This window comes from Equus przewalskii, chromosome 14 (assembly GCF_037783145.1).
Source record: "Equus przewalskii isolate Varuska chromosome 14, EquPr2, whole genome shotgun sequence".
Lineage (NCBI taxonomy): Eukaryota > Metazoa > Chordata > Mammalia > Perissodactyla > Equidae > Equus > Equus przewalskii.
In genome coordinates this window covers 14,750,680-14,772,300 of record NC_091844.1, presented here as the reverse complement: position 1 = coordinate 14,772,300, position 21,621 = coordinate 14,750,680, and the positions used below count along the sequence as shown (strand labels likewise).

Here is a 21,621-nt window from a genome sequence, read left to right as displayed (position 1 = left end):
AATGGGCAAAAGATCTGAACAGAGATTTCTCTAAAGAAGATATACGGATGGCCAACAGGCATATGAAAAGATGCTCAACACCATTAGCTATCAGGGAAATGCAAATCAAAACTACAATGAGGTATCACCTCACTCCAGTCAGAATGGCTATAATTAACAAGACAGGAAACAACAAATGTTGGAGAGGGTGTGGAGAGAAGGGAACCCTTGTTCACTACTGGTGGCAGTGAAAACTGGTGCAGCCACCATGGAAAGCAGTATGGAGTATCCTCAGAAAATTAAGGATAGATCTACCATATGATCCAGCTATTCCACTGCTGGGTATTTATGCAAAGAACTTGAAAACACAAAGGCATAAAGATACTTGCACCCCTATGTTCATTACAGCATTATACACAATAGCCAAGACTTGGAAGCAACCTAGGTGCCCATCAAGGGACAAATGGATAAAGAAGATGTGGTATTTATACATGATGGACTACGACTTAGCCATAAAAAATGATGAAATCCGGCCATTTGTGACAACATGGATGGACCTTGAGGGTATTATGCTGAGTGAAATAAGTCAGAGGGAGAAAGTCAAATACCATATGATCTCACTCATAAGTAGAAGATAAAAACGACAAACAAACACATAGCATTGGAGATTAGATTGGTGGTTACCATGGGGAAGGGGGGAGGAAGGAGGGCAAAAGGGGTGATTAAGCTCACATGTGAGGGGATGGACTATAATTAGTTTTCGGGTGGTGAACATGATGTAATCTACACAGAATTAAAAATATATTATGTACATACAAAAGTAAACAAAAACATGATTCAACAGAAAAAAGAAAAAGAACATCCAGTGAAAATACCCTTCAGATATGATGGAGAAATAAAAACTTTCCCAGATAAACAAAAGCTGAGGGAGTTCATCACCACAAGAACCCCATACAAGATATGATCAAGAAGGCCCTCGTGGGGCTGGCCAGGCGGTGCAGCAGTTAAGTTCACACGTTCCGCTTCTCGGCGGCCCGGGGTTCACCAGTTCGGATCCCGGGTGCAGACATGGCACTGCTTGGCAAGTGCCATGCTGTGGTAGGCGTCCCATGTATAAAACAGAGGAAGATGGGCATGGATATTAGCTCAGGGCCAGTCTTCCTCAGCAAAAAGAGGAAGATTGGCAGTAGTTAGCTCAGGGCTAATCTTCCTAGAAAGAAAAAAAAAAAGAAGGCCCTCGTACGTGAAAAACAAAATGAAAAGGTTTACAAAGACTTGAGCAAGGAGATAAATAGACAAAATCAGAAAATTGAAGCTCTCTATCAGAACAGATTAGCAAACAATTATAACATTAAAGATAAAGGGAAGGAAAGCATAAAAAAATAACTATAATCATTTTGTTTTAATCATGAACTCACAACACAAAATGGAATATGTTGTGACAACAATAACTTAGATGGGGAAGAGGAAAGGGATGGAATCTGATTAGGCTAAGGAGATAAGAAGCTATCAGAAAATGGACTCTCTCATCTACAAGAACTTTTATGCAAACCTCACAGTAACCACTAAACAAAAACTCAGAGACACAAATGATAAACAAAGAGAAAACTGAGAAAACTATCACAGAAAATCACCAAACTGAAATGGCAGTTGGAAATACACGGGACCAGAAACAAGGGAAATACAGAACTGGAAAACAAGAGAGAGAATGGCAGAATTAAGCCCTCATATATCAATAATCATTCTAAATATAAATGGATTGAATTCTCCAATCAAAAGACAGTGGCTGGATGGATTAAAACACAAGACCCAACAATATGCTGCCTCCAGAAAACACATCTCAGCTCTAAAGATAAACACAGGCTCAGAGTGAAGGCATGGAAGATGACACTCCAAGCCAACGACAAACAAAAGAAAGCAGGCATTGCCATACTTGTATCTGACAAAGCAGACCTCAAAATAAAAAAGGCAATGAGAGACAAAGAGGGGCAGTATATAATGATAAAAGGGACATTCCACCAAGAGGAAATAACACTTATAACTAACCATGCTCCTAACACAGGAGTACCAAAGTGCATAAAGCAACTATTAATTGACCTAAAAGGAGATATTAACAGCAACACAATAATAGTAGGGGACCTTAACACCCCACTTTCATCAATGGATAGACCATCCAGCAGAAAGGCAACTAGGATATAGTGGAACTAAATGAAAAACTAGACCAGATGGACTTAACAAATACATATAGAACGCCCCATCCAAAATCAGCAGAATACACATTCTTCTCAGGTGTACAAGGAACATTCTCAAAGATAGACCATATGTTACGAAACAAGGCAAGCCTCAGTAAATTTAAGAAGACTGAAATCATATCAAGCATCTTTTCCAACCATAATGCTATGAAACTAGAAATCAACTACAAGAAAAAAGCTGGCAAAGTGACAAATATGTGGAGACTTAACAACATGCTACTGAACAAATGGATCACTGAAGAAATTAAAGGAGAAATCAGAAAATATCTACAGACAAATGAAAATGAAAATACACCATACCAACTCATATGGGATGCAGCAAAAGCAGTCCTAAGAGGGAAATTCATAGTAATTCACACCCACCTTAACAAGCAAGAAAAATCTCAAATACGCAATCTTAAATGTCACCTAACAGAACTAGAAAAAGAAGAACAAACAAAGCCCAAAGTCAGCAAAACAAATAATAAGAGCAGAAATAAATGAAATTGAAAAAAAAAAAAAAACAGTAGAAAGGATCAATATAAAGAACTGGTTCTTTGGGAAAATAAACAAAATTGACAAACCCTTAGCCAGACTCACTAAGAAGAAAGAGGGCTCAAACAAATAAAACTAGAAATGAAAGAAGAGAAATTACAATAGATACCACAGAAATACAAAGGATTACAATAGAATACTATGAAAAACTATATGCCAACAAATTGGACAATCTAGAAGAAATGGATAAATTCTTAGACTCTCAAAACCTCTCAAAACTGAATCAAGAAGAAATAGAGAATCTGAAGAGACCAATCACAAGTAAAGAGATAGAAGCAGTAATCAAAAACTTCCCAAAAAATAGAAGTGCAGGACCAGATGACTTCTCTGGAGAATTCTACCAAACATTCAAAGAAGATTTAATGCCTCTACTTCTCAAATTATTCCAAACAATTGAAGATGACAAAACACTGCCAAACTCATTCTATGAGGCCAAAATCACCCTGATCCGAAAGCCAAAGACAACACAAAGAAGGAAAATTACAGGCTAATATCACTGATGAATGTAGACGCAAAAATCCTCAACAAAATATTGACAAACTAAATACACTAATACATTAAAAGGAACATACACCATGATCAAGTGGAATTTATACCAGCAACACAGAGATGGTTCAACATCTGCAAATCAACCACTGTGATACATCACATTAACAAAATGAGGAATAAAAATCACATGATCATCTCAAGAGATGCAGAGAAAGCATGTGACAAGATCTAACATCCATTTATAATAAAAATTCTCAACAAAATGGGGATAGAAGGAAATTACCTCAACATAATAAAGCCCATATGTGACAACCCCACAGCCAACATCATACTCAATGGGGAAAAACTGAAAGCCATCCCTCTGAGAACAGGAACAAGACAACAGTGCCCACTCACACCACTTTTATTAGTCATAGTACTGGAGGTTTTGGCCAGAGCAATTAGGCCAGAAAAAGAAATAAAAGGCACCCTAATTGGCAAGGAAGAAGTGAAACTCTCACAGTTTGAAGATGACATGATCCTATATAGAGAAAACCCTAAAGAATGCCTTGAAAAACTATTAGAAATAATCAACAACTACAGCAAAGTTGCAGAGCACAAAAGCAACTTACAAAAATCAGTTGGATTTGTATACTTTAATCATGAACTAACAGAAAGAGAACTCAAGAATACAATCCCATTTACAATTGCAACAAAAAGAATAAAATATCTAGGAATAAATTTAGCCAAGGAGGTGAAAGATCCATACAATGAAAAACTATAAGACATTATTGAAAGAAACTGATGATGACATAAATAAATGGAAAGATATTCCATGAATGTGGATTGGAAGAATAAACATAGTTAAAATGTCCATATTACCTAAAACAATCTACAGATTCAATGCAATCCCACTCAGAATCCCAATGACATCTTTCATGGAAATAGAACAAAGAATCCTAAAATCCATATGGAGCAACAAAAGACCCCAAATAGCTAAAGCAATCCTGAGAAAAAAGAACAAAGCTGGAGGCATCACAATCCCTGACTTTAAAATATACTACAAAGCTATAGTAATCAGAACAGCGTGGTACTAGTACAAAAACAGACACACAGATCAATGGAAGAGAATTGAAAGCCCAAAAATAAAACCACACATCTATGGACAGCTAATCTTCAACAAGGGAGCCAAGAAGATACAATGTAGAAAGAAAGACCCTTCAATAAATGGTGTTGGGAAAAATGGACAGCCACATGCAAAAGAATGAAAGTAGATCATTATCTTTTGCCATAGACAAAAATTAACTCAAAATGGATTCAAGACTTGAAGGTAAGATGTGAAACCATAAAACTCTTAGAAGAAAATACAGGCAGTAGACTCTTTGACATCAGTCCTTGCAGCATCTTTTCGAATACCACATCTTCTCAGGTAAGGGAAACAAAAGAAAAAAATAAACACATAGGACTACATCAGACTAATGAGCTTCTGCAAGGCAAAGGAAATTAGGAACAAAACAAAAAGACAACTGGCAGAAAATATTTGCAAATCATATATCCAACAGAGGTTAAACTCCAAAATATATAAAGAACTCATATAACTAAACAACAAAAAAATGCACAACTTGATCAAAAAATGGGCTGAGGATATGAACAAATACTTTTCCAAAGATATACAGATGGCCAACAGGCACATGAAAAGATGTTCAACATCACTAATCATCAGGGAAATGCAAATCAAAATTACAATGAGACATCACCTACCACATGTTAGAATGGCTATAATTACCAAGACAAAAAATAACAAATGTTGGAGAGGATGTGGAGAAAAGGGAACCCTCAGACATTGCTAGTGGGAATGCAAACTGGTGTAGCCACTATGGAAAACAGTATGGAGAGTTCTCAAAAAATTAAAAATAGAAATACCATACAACCCAGCTATCCCACTATTGCGTACTTATCCAAAGAACTTGAAATCAACAATTCAAAGAGTCTTATGCACTCCTATGTTCACTGCAGCATTATTCACAAAAGCCAAGATGTGGAAGCAAACCAAGTGCCCATCAACTGACTAATGATAAAGAAGCTGTGGTATATATATACAATGGAATACTACTCAGCCATAAAAAAGACCAAATCGTCCCATTTGCAACATGGATGGGGCTTGAGGATATTATGTTAAGCAAAATAAGCCAGACAGAGAAAGACAAACATAGTGTTAATTTCACTCATACATGGTAGATAAACAAACACATGGACAAAGAGAACACATTAGTGGTTACCAGTGGGGAAGAAGATTGAGGGGTGAGCATAAGGGGTAAATTATGAGGCACTTATATATGGTGACTGACAAATAGTAATGTACAACTGAAATTTCCTAATATCATAAACTATTATGACCTCAATAAAAAAAGGAGTAATTATTAACCTGAAATTAGCAAATTGAACTATACTAAAAATAGCTTGAAATAATAGAAGGTAATTTAAAGTTATCAAAATTTTAAGTGAAAAGGATGGTATATTTTTTTATTTCAGAATTTTTGTGTTTCTTTTTTTTCCTCCCTTTTTTTTTGGTATTGTTTGATATCTGTTCAGTGTTTGAAAGTATTCCTTTAATTTTTGTTATTTTACCTATAACACATTGGTGGATTATTTCCTCCAATACACTTGGTTGATAAGTACTAAAGTTCAAGTCTAAATTATTATGTTTTCTATAGAACTGTTAAACAACATCACATCATCAGGAGTAAAGACGCCAAAAACCATAGTTCAGGAACTAATTAACAGGAAAGCCACTGAGTGACCCCCTTAAATATTCAAATAGTGACAGAATTTAGGGACTTCAGTGTCTTCCTCCAAACAGGCCATCCTTTCCACACTTACGTGCTTTTATATTCTCTGTATCTCTTTGGCCAACTAGTTAACTCCTATCTGTCCTTCAAGATTTACTGCAAACGGCCTCCATGTTCAACACTAAGAGAATGATTTATTATAGTACATAGCAATCAATTAAAATGTTATTTTGGAAGATTTTATAGTAACATAACAAAATGTTTACCTGTCACATTAAGTGAAAATGTAAAATATAAAATCAATTAAACACTATTTCTCCAATATTAAGAAAAAAATCACAGAAAAGAAAGACTTGAAGGAAATACACCAAAATGTTAACAGCAGTTAGTCTACTTAGTTTAATTTTAGGTCGCTTCTTTTTCTTTTTATATCTTTGAATTTTCTACTTTTCTTGAAGTATACAGCTTCTACCGTGAAAAAAAAAAACAATTATTTTGAAGACCATATTCAAAGACTCTTGAAATTTTTTCTGTCTTCCTCAATCACAAAGCAGATATTCATCGAATATTTTTGAGAGACACGCTGAATGCTATCTGGGATGTTTACAAAGTGGAAAAGGCTTCCCATAGTTCTGAGGTCTCTCCTACTTCACTTTATACTGCTTTGCCCTAAGCATCCCAAAAGCTCTGTTCTCTTCACACATTCCCTTAAGCACTCTCTCTCAAAGCTTCGGTTCTCACGGACTTTTCAAAAATTACCCCCAAGAATACATTTTGAATGGAAACTCTCCTTGTATTTCCAGTTCATTCAGTAGAATTCCCTCTGGGAATTTCATTTTGCCTCAAACTCACCATATCTAAATTAAAATACGTTATCACTTTTTCTACAAATACTACCTACTTTCTGACATTTATCTATTAATAATAACAGCACCATACTCCTTAGCTAAAAATGTGAGAGTCATCTTTGATTCCTTCCTTTCACTCCTCTCTGTTTCATCAATTTCTGCTATGGAATTTCTTAGATTTATCTATTTCTCACCATTCTTCCTACCATAAACTTGGGTCAGCCTCTCATCCTGCAAAATAACAAACAAATTCCAATACAATCTGTCTAAAACAAAGATTATATAGTAGAAATAACAACATTATATGTTAGCACATGCATGAGAATAATATCTGGAAGACTACATACCAACTGTTATTTCTGGGGAGTGAGATTACAAGGGCCTTCTCTTTTTATCTATTTCTGTCAAAATTGAATTTTTAAATAATTAACTTCATGTTACCTCAGTAATCATGAACAAATAGTACACAAATGTACTTCCATGGCCAATTTGAACAAACAAACAAAACTGTCTCCTGGACTGTCTCCCTCACATCCCTCAAAACATCCAGTCCACCCGGCACCCTGACGCTTCTGCTGGTTAACCACCCTAAAATGACACTTATCATGTAAACATGCCTTATATCATCTAAAATGTTTTCTTCAGATCAGCACATCAATATTAAGCAACTCTGGGGGCCAGCCCTGTGGCTGGAATGGTTAAGTTCGCACACTCCACTTTGGCAGCCCAGGGTTTCACTGGTTTGGATGCTGGGTGCAAACCTAGCACTGCTTATCAAGCCATGCTGAGGTGGCGTCCCATATAGCAGAGCCAGAAGGACCTACAACCAGAATATACAACTACGTACTCGGGGGGGCTTTTGGGAGAAGACAAAAAGAAGACTAGCAACAGATGTTAGCTCAGGTAGCCAATCCAAAAAAAAAAAAAAATATTAAGCAACTCTGTGTTACTTTCAAGACCTCCCCAAAATTGGCTTACCTCACCGTTAGTTCTGCCTCCTTTACAATGAGAACACGTCTAAATCTAGCTAATCTCAGTGAGGTCTCTTTCATACATGAAACACTCCTGCAGCCTCTGTTCATGATATTTCCCACCACTGGAAGTATTTTCTCCTTTCCTCATCCTATTCTTTTACATCAACTCTAATCCTATTATTCTCCCCCTTTTATCATTATATTTTACATATATTATCTGAACTGTACAATTAGCACATTGCAAAATGGCTAACTTTATACTACACGTTAGCATTTTATTACATACTATTTTATTTGATAATTATTTATCGTTATGACTGACCATCAACCACTGACCATTTATTGTTATGTTTTATGGTTATGGTTATAATCTCACCAAATAAAATCAAAGCTCTTCATAGACAGGATTATATATTTTTCCTCTTCTTTAATCTAAGTATTTATCATAACATTAGCCAATAAATTCTTATGTATTATCTGATCAGTTCAGGCTAGTTGAAGAGTTTACAGACAAATAAATTAACAAACGTTAGAGAGACAGTTTAATAAAGTTAACCTGAGGGCAAAGGGGTGTGAGGACTAGTTGCAGCATCTCAGGAGGAAGGCATTGATCTCAGCCTTCCTACCTGAGCTTGTATAACCTTCTAGCCTAGAATGGACGGAAGAAAAAACTCCTCTGGGAGCAGCCAATAGGAAAGAGCCCTAGGTTGAAAGCAAAAACAAAGTACACTGAACTGGTACAACATCCTGTTATATTTCTAACTGTAGTTAAAAATTTTCAGCAAAATGGATGCTAGAATGTACCCTCTTCATTAACAGTTGTTTTACTTACTTTCTAATGCAAGAATTGGTTTTTCATGCAAAATCAAAGAAATATGGTGTATACTTTGAACCAAAGCTAAAATTTGTGGGTTCAGTAGAAATGAATCTTCTCATACTCCCAGTGGGGAATTTGTGCTTCTTGGCCCCAAAACTCTGAAGTTCTGTTGGACTGCAGGTCCTGGAGTGAGGGGCAGAGGGGGAGTAGAGATTCTCAATTCAAAGGACACAGTAAATGTCCTTTTTCCTTTTATGCTTTTCACATAGAGAAGTTTACTGATTCCTTACTGTTCTCAGGCCCTGAATCATAGTTAAGAAGATTTCTCCACTCTCAGGTAAAAGAGTACTTCACTCATGCTTTACTCTAATACTTGTATAAGTTTCATTTTTTTACATTTAAATCTTTGACCTATCTGGAATTTATCCAATGTAAGAAATGAATCCTCTGTTATGTCCATAGCACTACCCAATTCCCTCAACTACGCTTATTAAAAAGTTCACCTTTTCACACTGGTTTGAGATGCTCCTATATCACATACCAATTTCCACATGCATTCACTCTATTTCTGAGTTTTCTTTTCTGCTCCATTGGTCTATTTTTCCATGCACCAATATCACACTGCTTTAATAACAGAGGCTTTACTCTACTGTAATATTTTAGGGTCACTCCATATATCCTTTCTTTTCAGGTTTTCCAATCTATTCTTGGACGGTGGTATTAAAGATAAGTCCACAGATTCTTTATTACTCCTTCCTGCAAGAAGAGATTATTTCCTCTCCTCTTGAGTGTGGGCTAGACTTAGTAACTTGTTTCTACCAAATAGAATATGTCAGAAGTGATGGTACTATCACTTCTGAGATTAGTTATACAAAAGACTGTAGCTTTCATCTTGGGTGCTTTCTCTTCCTTCCTCTTACTCTTGGTTCACATGCTTTGGAGGAAGCCAGCTGACATCATGAGGACACCGAGGCAGCCTGTAGAGAGGTCCACATAGTGAGGAACTGTGGCCTGCCAAGAGCCACATGAGTGAACCTGCAAGAGGATCCTGCCTCAGTCGAGCCTTGAGATGACTGCAACCTCATGAAAAATGCTAAGCCAGAATCACCTAGTTAAGCTGCACCCAGATTCCTGAACCACAGAAACTGAGAGAGAAATTTTTGTTGTTTTAAGCTTCTAAGTTTGGGGTAATACGTTATGAAGCAATAGTTAACTAATACGGATTTTGGTGTCTGGAAATGCTGTGCTGCCATAACAAGTATCTAACAGGTAGCAGTGGTTTTGGAACCAGGCAGTGAATGGAAACTGGAAGAACTTTAAAGAGAGCATTAGCAAAAGCTTAAATTGCCTTGCATGATGGTTAGCAAAATTCTGGACTCTGAGGCAACTTAAAGGAAAGTAAGAGATATCTTATCAAAACTGGAAGAGGGGAGATCCTTCTTATACAGTCGCAGAAAATTTAGCAACACTGTTACATTCAGTAACATTGAAAGTGTAAAATGTATCTACTGAACTATGTGATCTAGTTATGATTTTCAAGCACAATGTTCAAAGTATACATCTGTGAGAGAAGATAAGATAAATTAAAGGAAGCGCTGTTGAAAAAAAGCCAGTACTTGATGGTTTTGAAAGTTCTTAGCCTCAACACATCTAATTTTACTTTTATTTTTCCCTTTGTTTCTTGATTCGTTTGGCCAATGATTTATATATGTTGTTGATCTTTTTTAATAACCACTGTTTTTTTCATTCTAATTGTTCTGCTTAGAACTGTAAGTCCTTCCTTTTTATTTCTTTTGTTTTGCTTTGCTATTTTTGTACCTTTTAATACTATAATTTTTCTTCTGATAATTGCTTTAGCTATATTCCATAGATATTTTATAATTATTTTCATGAAATTCTGCAGTTATAATCTGTTTCCCCTGTGTTCCACAGGCTCTTTGTAGCAAGTACTTGAATTATAAAACAGAAAGGCATTTTTGGTTTTTGACTGTTATTAACGTCTAGTTTTATTGCATTGTGGTTTCAGATTTCTCTTTGTTCTATTTCTACTCTATCGAATTAACTGGAATTTTCTTTGTAGGCTAAGATATGGTCAGTTTTATGAATATTCCAAGTATACTTGAGAGGAGGATGTGTTCTCAGGATTCAGAATTTACTATATATTTATAATATCTCTTTAATATCCTGACCACCTTTACATCCACTTCATCAATCTCTTTGGGTTAAAAGACTGTGTATCTCCTGTTATTAGTGTACTCCTGTTTATTTCTTCTCGCAGCTCTTATAGTTCTTGCTTTATGAAAATTGCTGTTTTAGGGGATAAAAAATATTAATAACTCATATCGTCACTGTGAATTATAACTTCAACATTATAAAATACCCTTCGCTTCTTTCAATGCCTCTTTGACTCAAATTTGACTTTTTCAGATATCAACATTATGACTCCTGCCTTCTCTTTCTTTGTGTTTGGCTGGTATAGCTTCACCCATTTTTTAAATCTTTCTCTGGTACATAGCTGAGAGTCGGATTTTGCATTGTTGGGGGGTATACCTTTTGGTATTTAGAAAGGTTTGTATTTTTGTTTCAACTATTTCTTTCATACTGCCTTTTTCTTAACCTTAGTCCCTGTGCTTTCTTTGCATACTATTTGTCTACTAATAGGATCAATATTGAAATTAGGCAATAACCTCTTCTACTTTCTCTCATTCATTCCTAGGATAATAAGTTGAAGTAATATCCTTTTATTCTATAGTTACAGTTAATAACTATAAGACAATCAGTAAGCTTATCCTGCTTACCTTATACTCTTCTTTTCCTGACATTTTTTAATAGTTGTAATGTTGAGATACATAATACACTGCTCCTCTTATGTCCATCATTTAGTCTTAGTTTTACAAGTAAATATTTTCGTTTATGTAGGTCACACTCACTCTCTCACCTAGTCATTTTGATTATCTGAATTTGTTCTCTAGTAGATTCTATAGGAAGGCTCATAATAACAATATTTCCTCAATTCTATTATATACAGTTTTTCTGAGGACTTTATATTTGAAGGTCAGTATTTAGCTGGATATAAAATCCTTGGCTCACACCTTATTCAAATATGTTATTCCATTATCTTCTGGCATAAAATGTTGGTATCAAAATTTTTTATATCTGATTTTCTTTTCTTAATAAGGGACTTGGTCTTTATGCCTAGATGACCAAAGGATTTTCCCCCCAAATATTATTTATGCTGTTTGATCATAGCTTATATTGTTTTCTTAATTTTTTTTATCATTTTGAAATATTAGGTTAAGTTTTTCATATGTTTTGTGGGTATTCTTTCTTCTCTGAAAGAATATTATTCTCTTTTTTTATAATAATAACTTACATAAAATGTAATCATGCCCTATCTTGTTGCTCGTGTATAAAAGGGGGCAGGGGCCAGGACAGCTTTCCTAGCTTTATTTCTCTAGGGTTACTTCTGCTGTTGTTAGCATGAAGTATTAAAAAATACGGTTACATATCTTCTGAGATATCCCACCCCTGGGCTCTTCCCCCATTTTATCTGATCATTTCTTTCCTTGGCCCTAGTATGATTGTCCTCTCAATTTAGATCCTACTCCCAGGAGTTATCTCCTCAGTGTAGGACTTTGAGAAAAGAGATCTGGGTGGATTGCATTAGGAGTTCAACAGGCCCAAACATTCCAACACCATCCAGTTTTACACACATGTGAATTGGAATAGTAAAGCCCCCTCCCAATTTCTGTTGTTGTTCTCATTTTGTTTCACAGACTTTTCTATGTTGAGTGGGGACTCTTCCAGTTGAGAAGCATACCTGTTGGCAATTTATTTTCTGGAAGTTCCTTTACCTTCCCTCTGCTTCATTATGCGCAGTTGCTGATCCTACACTGGTTTTTTTGCTATCTGTGGTTTCACCTTATCCATTTGTATTTTTGACATTTGTGGGGATAACTTATTACTTCATCTTTTTGCAGATGTTGCCAATGAGTTTTTAGTTTCGCTATGCGAATTACTCTGTTTTTATGGGGGATATTCAGGGAGTTTCAAAAACTACCCCACCACTGTTGCCAGCTTTTCCCTGAGTTCTCAGTCAGCATGTTTCCCTTCTTCCCCACGCCAAACCACATTATTCTCTATCCAGCATCCTAATGTTTTCTTAATAGCACTTGTTTTTCATTTGTGTATTGCCTCTCTCCTTCCCATTTCAATGTAATCTCTGTAGGAGCAGAGACTATTTCACTCATTAGTATAACCCCTAGCAATTAGCACAGAGACTTCCACAGCAAGCACATCATAATACATATAAATGAGTAAATAAATGAATGGATAGACAATGACAATACTGCCAATCCATATCTGTAGAGAATGAAACTTTCTTTCCTTAAGTTTGTAGCATCCTTGCATACAATCTTCCATCAATTACAAACATTTATTTTAATTTGCATTAAGTTACCTTATTTTTTAAATCTTTAAGATAATTCATATAATCTTTATTAATCACATAAATAAAAACATCTAATCCATATGTTTTATAAGAAAATAGGCAATGATTTATACTAATTTTCATTATTTTATATTTCATAAAAATTTACCAAAAGAATAAAAAGTAGATTCTAACTAACCTTATGTTTCTCACGTTTTCTCCTTTTGGATTTTTTCTTCTCTCTTTCTTTCTTGTGTTTCTTCCTTGATTTTCTGTAGGCTTTCTCATTTTTCTGCTTTTCATCCTCTTTTGCTTCCTGTTCTTGTGTTTCTTCAAATGCTGCATCATCTATTTCACCATCTTCTAATTCACCATCTTCTCTGTAGAAGACAATGAAAATTTTAATTTTCAAATGTCAATTCTAAAATGAATCTTATAGAAACATTTCCAAAAGAAAAAAAGCACATGCCAAGAATTTAAGTTATATTCATTTAGATCAGGGGTTGACAAACTTTTTCTGTAAAGGCCCGGATAGTAAATATTTTACATTTAATGACGACATATGATTTCTGTTGCAAATTATTCTTTTTTCAACAATCCTTCAAAATGTAAAAACTATCTCAGCAGCCAAAGTCTGCCAACATCTGATTTAGATTAAGATCACTGACTCTCACCAAATAAATGAACAAATGTATGAATGCAGTGCCATCCCAAAGTACTGCAATAGTCACCATCTACTACACTACCTTTAAAAAAAGTTAAACTGACACACTTTAGGAAACAAACATTCTAACTATAGGAAGGAATTTTTAACTTAATGGCCCATAAACAGTTATAAATAGCTTTAAAATAAAAGCACTCTATATTAATTCTTATCATCAAAGTAAACTTCAGTAAGAAAAGAAATTTCAATATGTAGACAAGTAATAAAACCTGAGCTACAAAAGCAGGATAGTAAATTCCTCAACTTGAATCTGTGAAAAATATTTATAGTAAAACCATAAACTAATTCCACTTTCTAAACTAGTATCTTTGCTATTATGGAGGCTGAATCCTAGAAACAAACCTTTATATTGATTTGACATTTTTATACTTATAGAAGCCAAAATGCTTAATAGTATTTTTAAATGAAAATTCACCAACTGATCTACAAGAGAAGATAAATACATAAAATAATTTTAATATTTAATCAAGCTTCCATAAAGTTTGAAAAAATGCAAACTACTTACAAATAGCACAAGGTGGTGCAGAAAGACAAATGTCTTTGTATGATTGGAAGCAAATGAGAAACACTCAAACTATGGTGTGTGCATTTTTAAGATACTTTAAAACTACTAGGAATGTGTGATTTCCAAAATTCAAAACAGATAGTGTCACTCCTGCTAAAAATCTTCAGTGATGATATGACGTCTCAAATTTGCTTCAAAACAATCCACTGCCAAAGTAAGTAGTAGTCTCAACAAGACTGGTCATCAGTTTGTATTGCTCAAACTGTGGGATGTGTATATGAGGATTCATTCTACTATTCTCTTTATATGTGTTTGAAGTTTTCCATAACAAAAAAATGGTATCAATGATTCCCTTCTACCTGATGATGATGTCAGAACTCTTTGATATTGCCAAGAGGTCCTTTGTAATTGAGTCCCTGCTTACCCAGCTACTTTCAATTTCTCAAATCTCCAAGCCTAAAACGCTGCCTTAAAAACTCATTGCCTTGCTCCTCTAAACACCCACTCTCTCACCTCCTTCACTCGGCTAAACTGAATTTGATCTTTAGGACCCAGTTTAGATGTCACTTCCTCCAAGAGGCCTCCACTAACTATCCAGATTTAGGTGAGATCGTCCATCCTGAGCACTTCCCTGATAATTCTCATTTCTTTATCACTGCACTCTATATTATTTTCAAATAACTTCTTTATTGGTTGGTGAAAGCAGCATATATGGCTGTCTTTCACAGTTGTATCTCTAACCTCTAGCATGGTGCCCTGCTGTTAACTATGATTGAATGTATAATATCGATACCCGTTGATGTGAACAGACACATGAATACCACCCTAAACTGGCTATAAAGTCAATGTTATTTTCCCCTGGTTTCTATTATAAAATCAATGTGGTATATATCCATTTAGGCCAACTTGAAAATTTCTTGTGGGGCAGGCTTGGCATTGACTATCTTAATAAAAAAGTTCTAAATTTTTATAATACTATAAAACCTCATGGCCCAAGAAAAATGAGTGCATAGATTCACCAAAAGAAAAGCATACGAATGTTGTTAGCAGCTTTAGTCATAATAGTAAAAAACTGTAAACAACGCAAATCTCCATTGATAGGTGAATTGACAATTCTGCTTTACAGATCTAATGGAATAACACAAAGCCAAAAAAAAAAAAAATTCTACTGCTCCACACAATTTGGATGAATCTTATGGGCATAATTACGAGCAAAAGAAGCCAGAGACAAGAGACTATTGTTTGATTCCATTTGTATGCACTTCAAGAACAGGCAAAACTAATCAGAATACAAGTCAGAATAATGATCACCTCTTGGAGGGTTGTAACTGACAAAAAAGGGATACTAAGGAGACTTCTATTGTGTTGAAATACTCTGTATATTGATCTTCATAGTGATTACCATATATATATATATATATTTATATATGTAGAAATTCATCAAGTTGTACATTTAAGAATTGTGCACTTTACTGTCCATATACCATAATAAAATTTAAAATGCAAACAGCAACAACAAAACCTATGGGCATTCATCCTTTCTTTTACCACCTCTCCTCCAACTTGAGCTCCTTAAAGCATAAAAATTTTTTAGAGGGAGGAATGGAGAGTGATCATCAATGAGTATGGGCTACCATTTTGGATTGATGAAAATGTTCTAAAATTAAATAGTGGTAATGGTTGTGCAACTCTGTGACTATCATAAAACCAGTGAATTGTATCCTTTAAATGGGTGAATTTTATCTCAATAAGGCTGTTATTTAAAAGAATAATAAAATAAACTTTAAAATATTTTATTTCTAGATTTAAATATCTAAATGGAAACAACTGGAGAAAATCATAATATACTATGGTATAAATTAAAGACTGAAATTAGTCAATGCCCTCACTGTCCATGATACGCTCTTATTCTGAGGTAATTATTCACTAAATCCTTCTAAGTTGATATGCCTCAACAGAGGATTCTACTTTTCTCCATTCTGATATTGTTGGCTATTAAAGTAAACCTGAACCATTCAGTCTTACCTCCACAGGTAGTTTCTGCTTTTTCTTTACACTTGCCTAAAGGCTCCTGTTACAAGCTACAGATCAGAAACTGAGTCTTCTGGAAGAAACACAAAAGCCTCAATAAAAGACTATACAAGTATTCTCGATGGATGATATCACCAAGACCTTACTCATGAATACAAACTTCCCAGGATAAGCTGGTATGATCACCACGAAAAAGACATTTTTTGGAATGTACCAAGCGACTGTGTCAGGATGTCCAGGATCTCTTCATAGTCAAGCAGCAGACTTTATAGAAGTAGGCTGCTTATCCTAACACCAACAGAACACCACATTCCTAGACACTTGAAACTACTGCTTGTAATACTTTTATTTTCATGGTTTTGCTCAAATTCCCCTCATCATTTCTTCCTTACCATGGATGATAACGTAGGGGAACAGCTCTGTACTGGTGCCCTGGCAACCTTGCATGTCTCCACACAAGCCCACCGGCAAGGCTCAACCACAGGCTGATGTAAGCCTTGGCAAAATGCCCTGTGATCCTCCAGAATATGCAAACATAGGCAGTCTTGGGAGGTACCGCTACGAGGCTATTTCTCACCCACCACCCTACACTCTCCTAGTATGGCAACTGTTCCTTAGCAACAGAGTGCCCTACCGGTAACTCATGCTGCCTATGATCATCTGGCCTCTGATTTGAGTGTTATCCAGAGGGACAAGGGACACGAGGAGCTGACACCATGCTGATTTTGCATTTCCTGCCTAGCTGAATCTGTCAGCATGCTTGACAGAAAACTCATTTGGGTCTAGGCTTTGCCCATGCCTACTCTGATCTTTTTCCTCAACCTACACAGTTTAGGTATGGTCCTCTTGATTAAGCCCTGGCCTAACTCCCTACCTTACACCTCCCAACTAGATATTCCCCCTCAAGGAAAATTGTGTCTAGTAACACTCGGGCCATGAAAGAGCTACCTGACATGAGTTTTTGTGATTTTATATTTATCCTATAACTGGACCTTGAACACTTAGATCCTAGATAGCTTATTTTGTTTCAGATAAAGTTTCTCTTCACAAATTACCAGTGGTAAAATCTGAATATCCGTAGCCTTCAAAGCACTTTTATCCTTATCCTTTATCCAATACCTTCTCATACCCTCTGGAATGTATTAGGCTTGCAGAAACTCAGCTTATCCCTTTGACTATCTACGGCTACAACAGCTTTTACTTGGTTTGTCTTTATTCCTCAAGCCTATCTTAGAATTTGTAAAACCTCAACCCAAATACAAATTCCTTCAGGAATGGGACTTGGTACAAATACATGGGCAAAATTATACATTTTAATTAGCCTAACATCCTCCATAGTCCTATGACAATTGTTGCAAGTTTTGTTTAACTATGTAAGTTATCTGTACCCCAGATAACTTCTTACTCACTTTTCTTACAAGTAATTCTTCCTTTGTTTTTACAACTTTATGTGGCCCGACTAATCTTTACTTCCTGAACCAATAATATGTGTACTAATATTTGCCTCATCAAAACCTAACTTGCAGGGCCAGCCCAGTGGCGGAGTGGTTAAGTACACACGCTCCGCTTTGGTGGGCTGGGGTTTGTGGGTTCAGATCCTGGGCGCGGACCTATGCACCACTCAACAAGCTGTGCTGAGGCATCGTTCTCCACACAAAATAGAGGAAGACTGGCACAGATGTTAGCTCAGGGCCAATCTTCCTCAGGGGGGGAAAAATTAGCTTGCATATACAGATAACTATATGTAACAATGTAATAATTAGACAATTTTTGATATTTCCTTCCCATCTTCTTCAGGAGACCATCTTCTCTGGGAGTGTCTGAAGGGACATACATCTCCCTGGAGAGAAAACACATACTCCCTTTAATGCTAGAATCATTAGGGCTCTGGTTTCAACTATGGGGGTCATATAACTTGAAAAATCTATCAAAGATGTGTTATTAACATTGACTAAAGAGACAAATAAAGACAAATAATACTGTAAAGCTCTAGACGTACAGCAAGCTAAAGTCGTTGATCCAAGTGGTTGTGGATAACAGCACAGCCCTAGATTTCTTGCTGGCAAGCCAAGAAAAAAATATGAAATACTGCTAACACTTCCTGCTGCCCATGGAGTAATACCACAGGGAAAGCTGACCAACTTACATTCAAACCAAAAGAAAAGACAACTGGGCTATCAAAGGTGGTCTCAGAAAGAATCTTAAGATCTGATCTCCCAGTCAAAGTGAGGGAATCTTTGGTCATCACTCCACAGTGCCTTCTAATCTCTCCTTATGATGGTCTTGGCTAACCTCACTTGTCCCACAGTCTTCTAATGCCTGGTCTCTGGAGTTATATATGGTACTGCACAACTCTTATTTCATCAGATGGTACAAAAATTTATTTTGCAACAGAAGGAAAACAAAGTGACTCTGATATCCAGTCAGGCTAAATACCAAGGCCTTTAATCAGAACTCCCACAACAATCATAACCCACAGAGTAGGAGGGGCTATTAAAATAAAATGCTGCCAAGTTCCAAGCATATGCATACAAAGGGCTAACTGTATATCCCCAAGCCTAACAGATACTTCCATTTTCCACCTCAGACCTCTTTATAAAGCAATGCCTGTGCTTTTGTGACATAAGCAGAAAAAAATCAAAAGAAAAAATTTCCAGTTCCCAAATGACCCAATCAGAACGTAATACCTAGAATTCCTCCCAATGTGTAATAAACTTATTTTCCTCTTTATCCCTCCCTTTTTCAGGGTAGAGGGATAAACTGAACTTGTTTCATACCCAGCAAGGAGATTAAATTAGCTTTAAAAGAAAAGGGAAAAAATCCAAACTCTAGTGGAGTTTTATTATTCCTTGAAAGCTATTTACAGAGACTTTGGTTGAACAAACTGTAAAATACATACATAAATCACAGTTAAAATTCTAAAGATTAATATGAAGCTACGACTGAGATTAGTTTACACAGGGGTGTGCCAGAAACCCCTAATTTTCAAATGCGAGCTGCAAATTTGGCTCTCAGCTTCAGGAAAAAAAGATTAGGTATAAAACAACAGTGCTTCCAAGACAAAAACAGACCAGGTGCTCAGGAGAAGCACAATTTTTTCAGGGAGTGAGATCAGAGAGAAATTTCTCCTCTTAGTTCTTATAAAGACAATATTATTTGATACAATGCACAGTACTTGATACAATGAACACTACTCTCAAGAGTGTCCACACAACCAATACAAGAGTTTATCACTTACAGCATACTCCAATTTGAACCAAGGGCATGCTGCCAAAATCCAGGAGAAAGATTACATGAGGAAACAAAGTAACATTGTCAAGTAAGGCAAAATAAAATTGTAACAAAGTAACAAATGTCTAATGTTCTGATTTAATCCAGGGACAAAATCTACAACATCTAAAGCAGTGATTCTCAAAAACACTATGTATATCCAAAGTTAGTCCTCCCAAACAAACAAACAAACAAACAAACAAAAAAGCCATTCATTCATTTAAATACATTTATTCACCACCTTCTAAGAAGTGGGGATACAAAGGTAAACAAGAAAGAGACATGGTTTCTTCTCTCACGAAGTTTTCAATCTAGAGGTGGGGGTGAAAGACATCAATCAAACGGTCAAAGAAATAAATATAAAATAACAACCATACAAGTATTTATTTAAAGGAAGTAAACAGTGGTATGAGTGCACACAATAAGGGGAAGTCTGGAAGGCTTTCCCTGAGGAAGTCATGAATGAACTGAGATAAGGAGTTAGCCTGAGAGAGAAGGGGTGGAGGAGGGAGCTCTGGCAGACAGAGAAAATAGGAAGAGCAAAATTTCTGTGTAGAAAAACTGAGACAGCAAACGAGACAAGGTCAACGTCATTGGATCCTAAAGAAAAAGGAGGAAGCTCGTTCAAAATTAGGCTGGAGTGATGGGTAGTACTATACCATGCAGAGCTTTGACCATGATTGGAGTTCATCCTAAGAGAAATGAGAAAGCACTGAAGTGTTTCCAGGAAAGGACACAATGTAATTAGATCTCCATTCTGAAAGATAACTTTGAGAGTGAAAAACAGATTTAGAGGGAAAACAAAACAGATGCATGGAAAGCAGGATGTCACTGCAATAATCCAGCAAGAGTCCGAAAGAAGAATGGAACATATATGGAGATTCTGATACTAGATGCTCCCCACTTAAACAAAGACACTGCCACTGATGAGGAACGTTTTTTCTCTAACAATGTTGAGGTAAAAAAAATTAGTTGAAAACTACTAATATTCAAAAATGAATAGACTTATCCTTCAGGCAGCCCTTCATGAATCTTAGAAACATACCAATGATTTATACCTTTAAAATGTCACTTCACTATGCTGAGGCCATTCCTTTGAATAGGGTCAAGATTCTCCTTAAAAATAGTAAGGATATGAATAAATAACGTTTTAACCTTCTATACCATAGCAGCACATGATGCCAATCATTTCAGCCTCAAAGCTTTCACATAGAGGGGGGCCGGCCCGGTGGCGCAGCGGTTAAGTTTGCACGTTCCACTTCAGCGGCCCAGGGTTCACCAGCTTGGATCCCGGGTGCGGACATGGCACCGCTTGGCAAGCCACACTGTGGTAGGCATCCCACATATAAAGCAGAGGAAGATTGGCACGGATGTTACCTCAGGGCCAGTCTTCCTCAGCAAAAAGAGGAGGATTGGCAGCAGATGTTAGCTCAGAGCTAATCTTCCTCAAAAAAAAAAAATTTGGTATAGAGTACACCATAAAGTTATTAAAAGACCTTCTGAACAAAGAAAAGGAGTCTTTAGAGGGAGATTTATGTTCTTATTCAAATACATTTTCAGGAAATAATAATGGCTAAAACAAATGAGCTATATATTCAACTAAAGAACCTGAAAATCGGCAAATCCAAAAGAACAAAAGAATAAAAATAATAAATATAAGGACAGAAATCAACAAAATAGAAAACAAAAACAACAGAGAATATAAACAAAAGTACAGGCTATTTTTTTAAAAAAGCATTGTCATTCACCATTTACTATAGTGCCAGTTTGTCTTAGGAGTCCTGCAATCATTCAAATCTAGATATGGACAAACAGAAAATGCAAATGATTCCATTTTAGCTATACTTTTTTTAACAGAGTAAGTTAATCTGTTGTTTTCCCTATAGAGGCCACATTACTGCCTGAAACTGAATTTAAAATTACGAAGCCTTCAGAGGATTATGGATACACGGCTATTTAAAAATAATTCTCAGCAACTTTTAGTCTATATTTTTGTATTTA

The 21,621-nt window shown here is 35.9% G+C and overlaps 1 protein-coding gene across 5 annotated transcripts in view; it reads right to left on the bottom strand.

Moving 5' to 3' along the window:
• Nucleotides 1-21,621, bottom strand: part of ZC3H6 (zinc finger CCCH-type containing 6) — a 68,379-nt gene that overhangs the window by 33,002 nt on the left and 13,756 nt on the right. For 4 of the 5 annotated variants that reach the window (XM_070573609.1, XM_070573610.1, XM_070573612.1 and 1 more), the window contains exon 2: nt 13,290-13,470. In XM_070573609.1, coding sequence (XP_070429710.1) covers nt 13,290-13,470 — 181 coding nt within the window. Of the gene's footprint in view, nt 1-13,289; nt 13,471-16,344; nt 16,486-21,621 lie in introns of those variants that run through there. The other variant, XM_070573611.1, reaches the window with a different exon arrangement.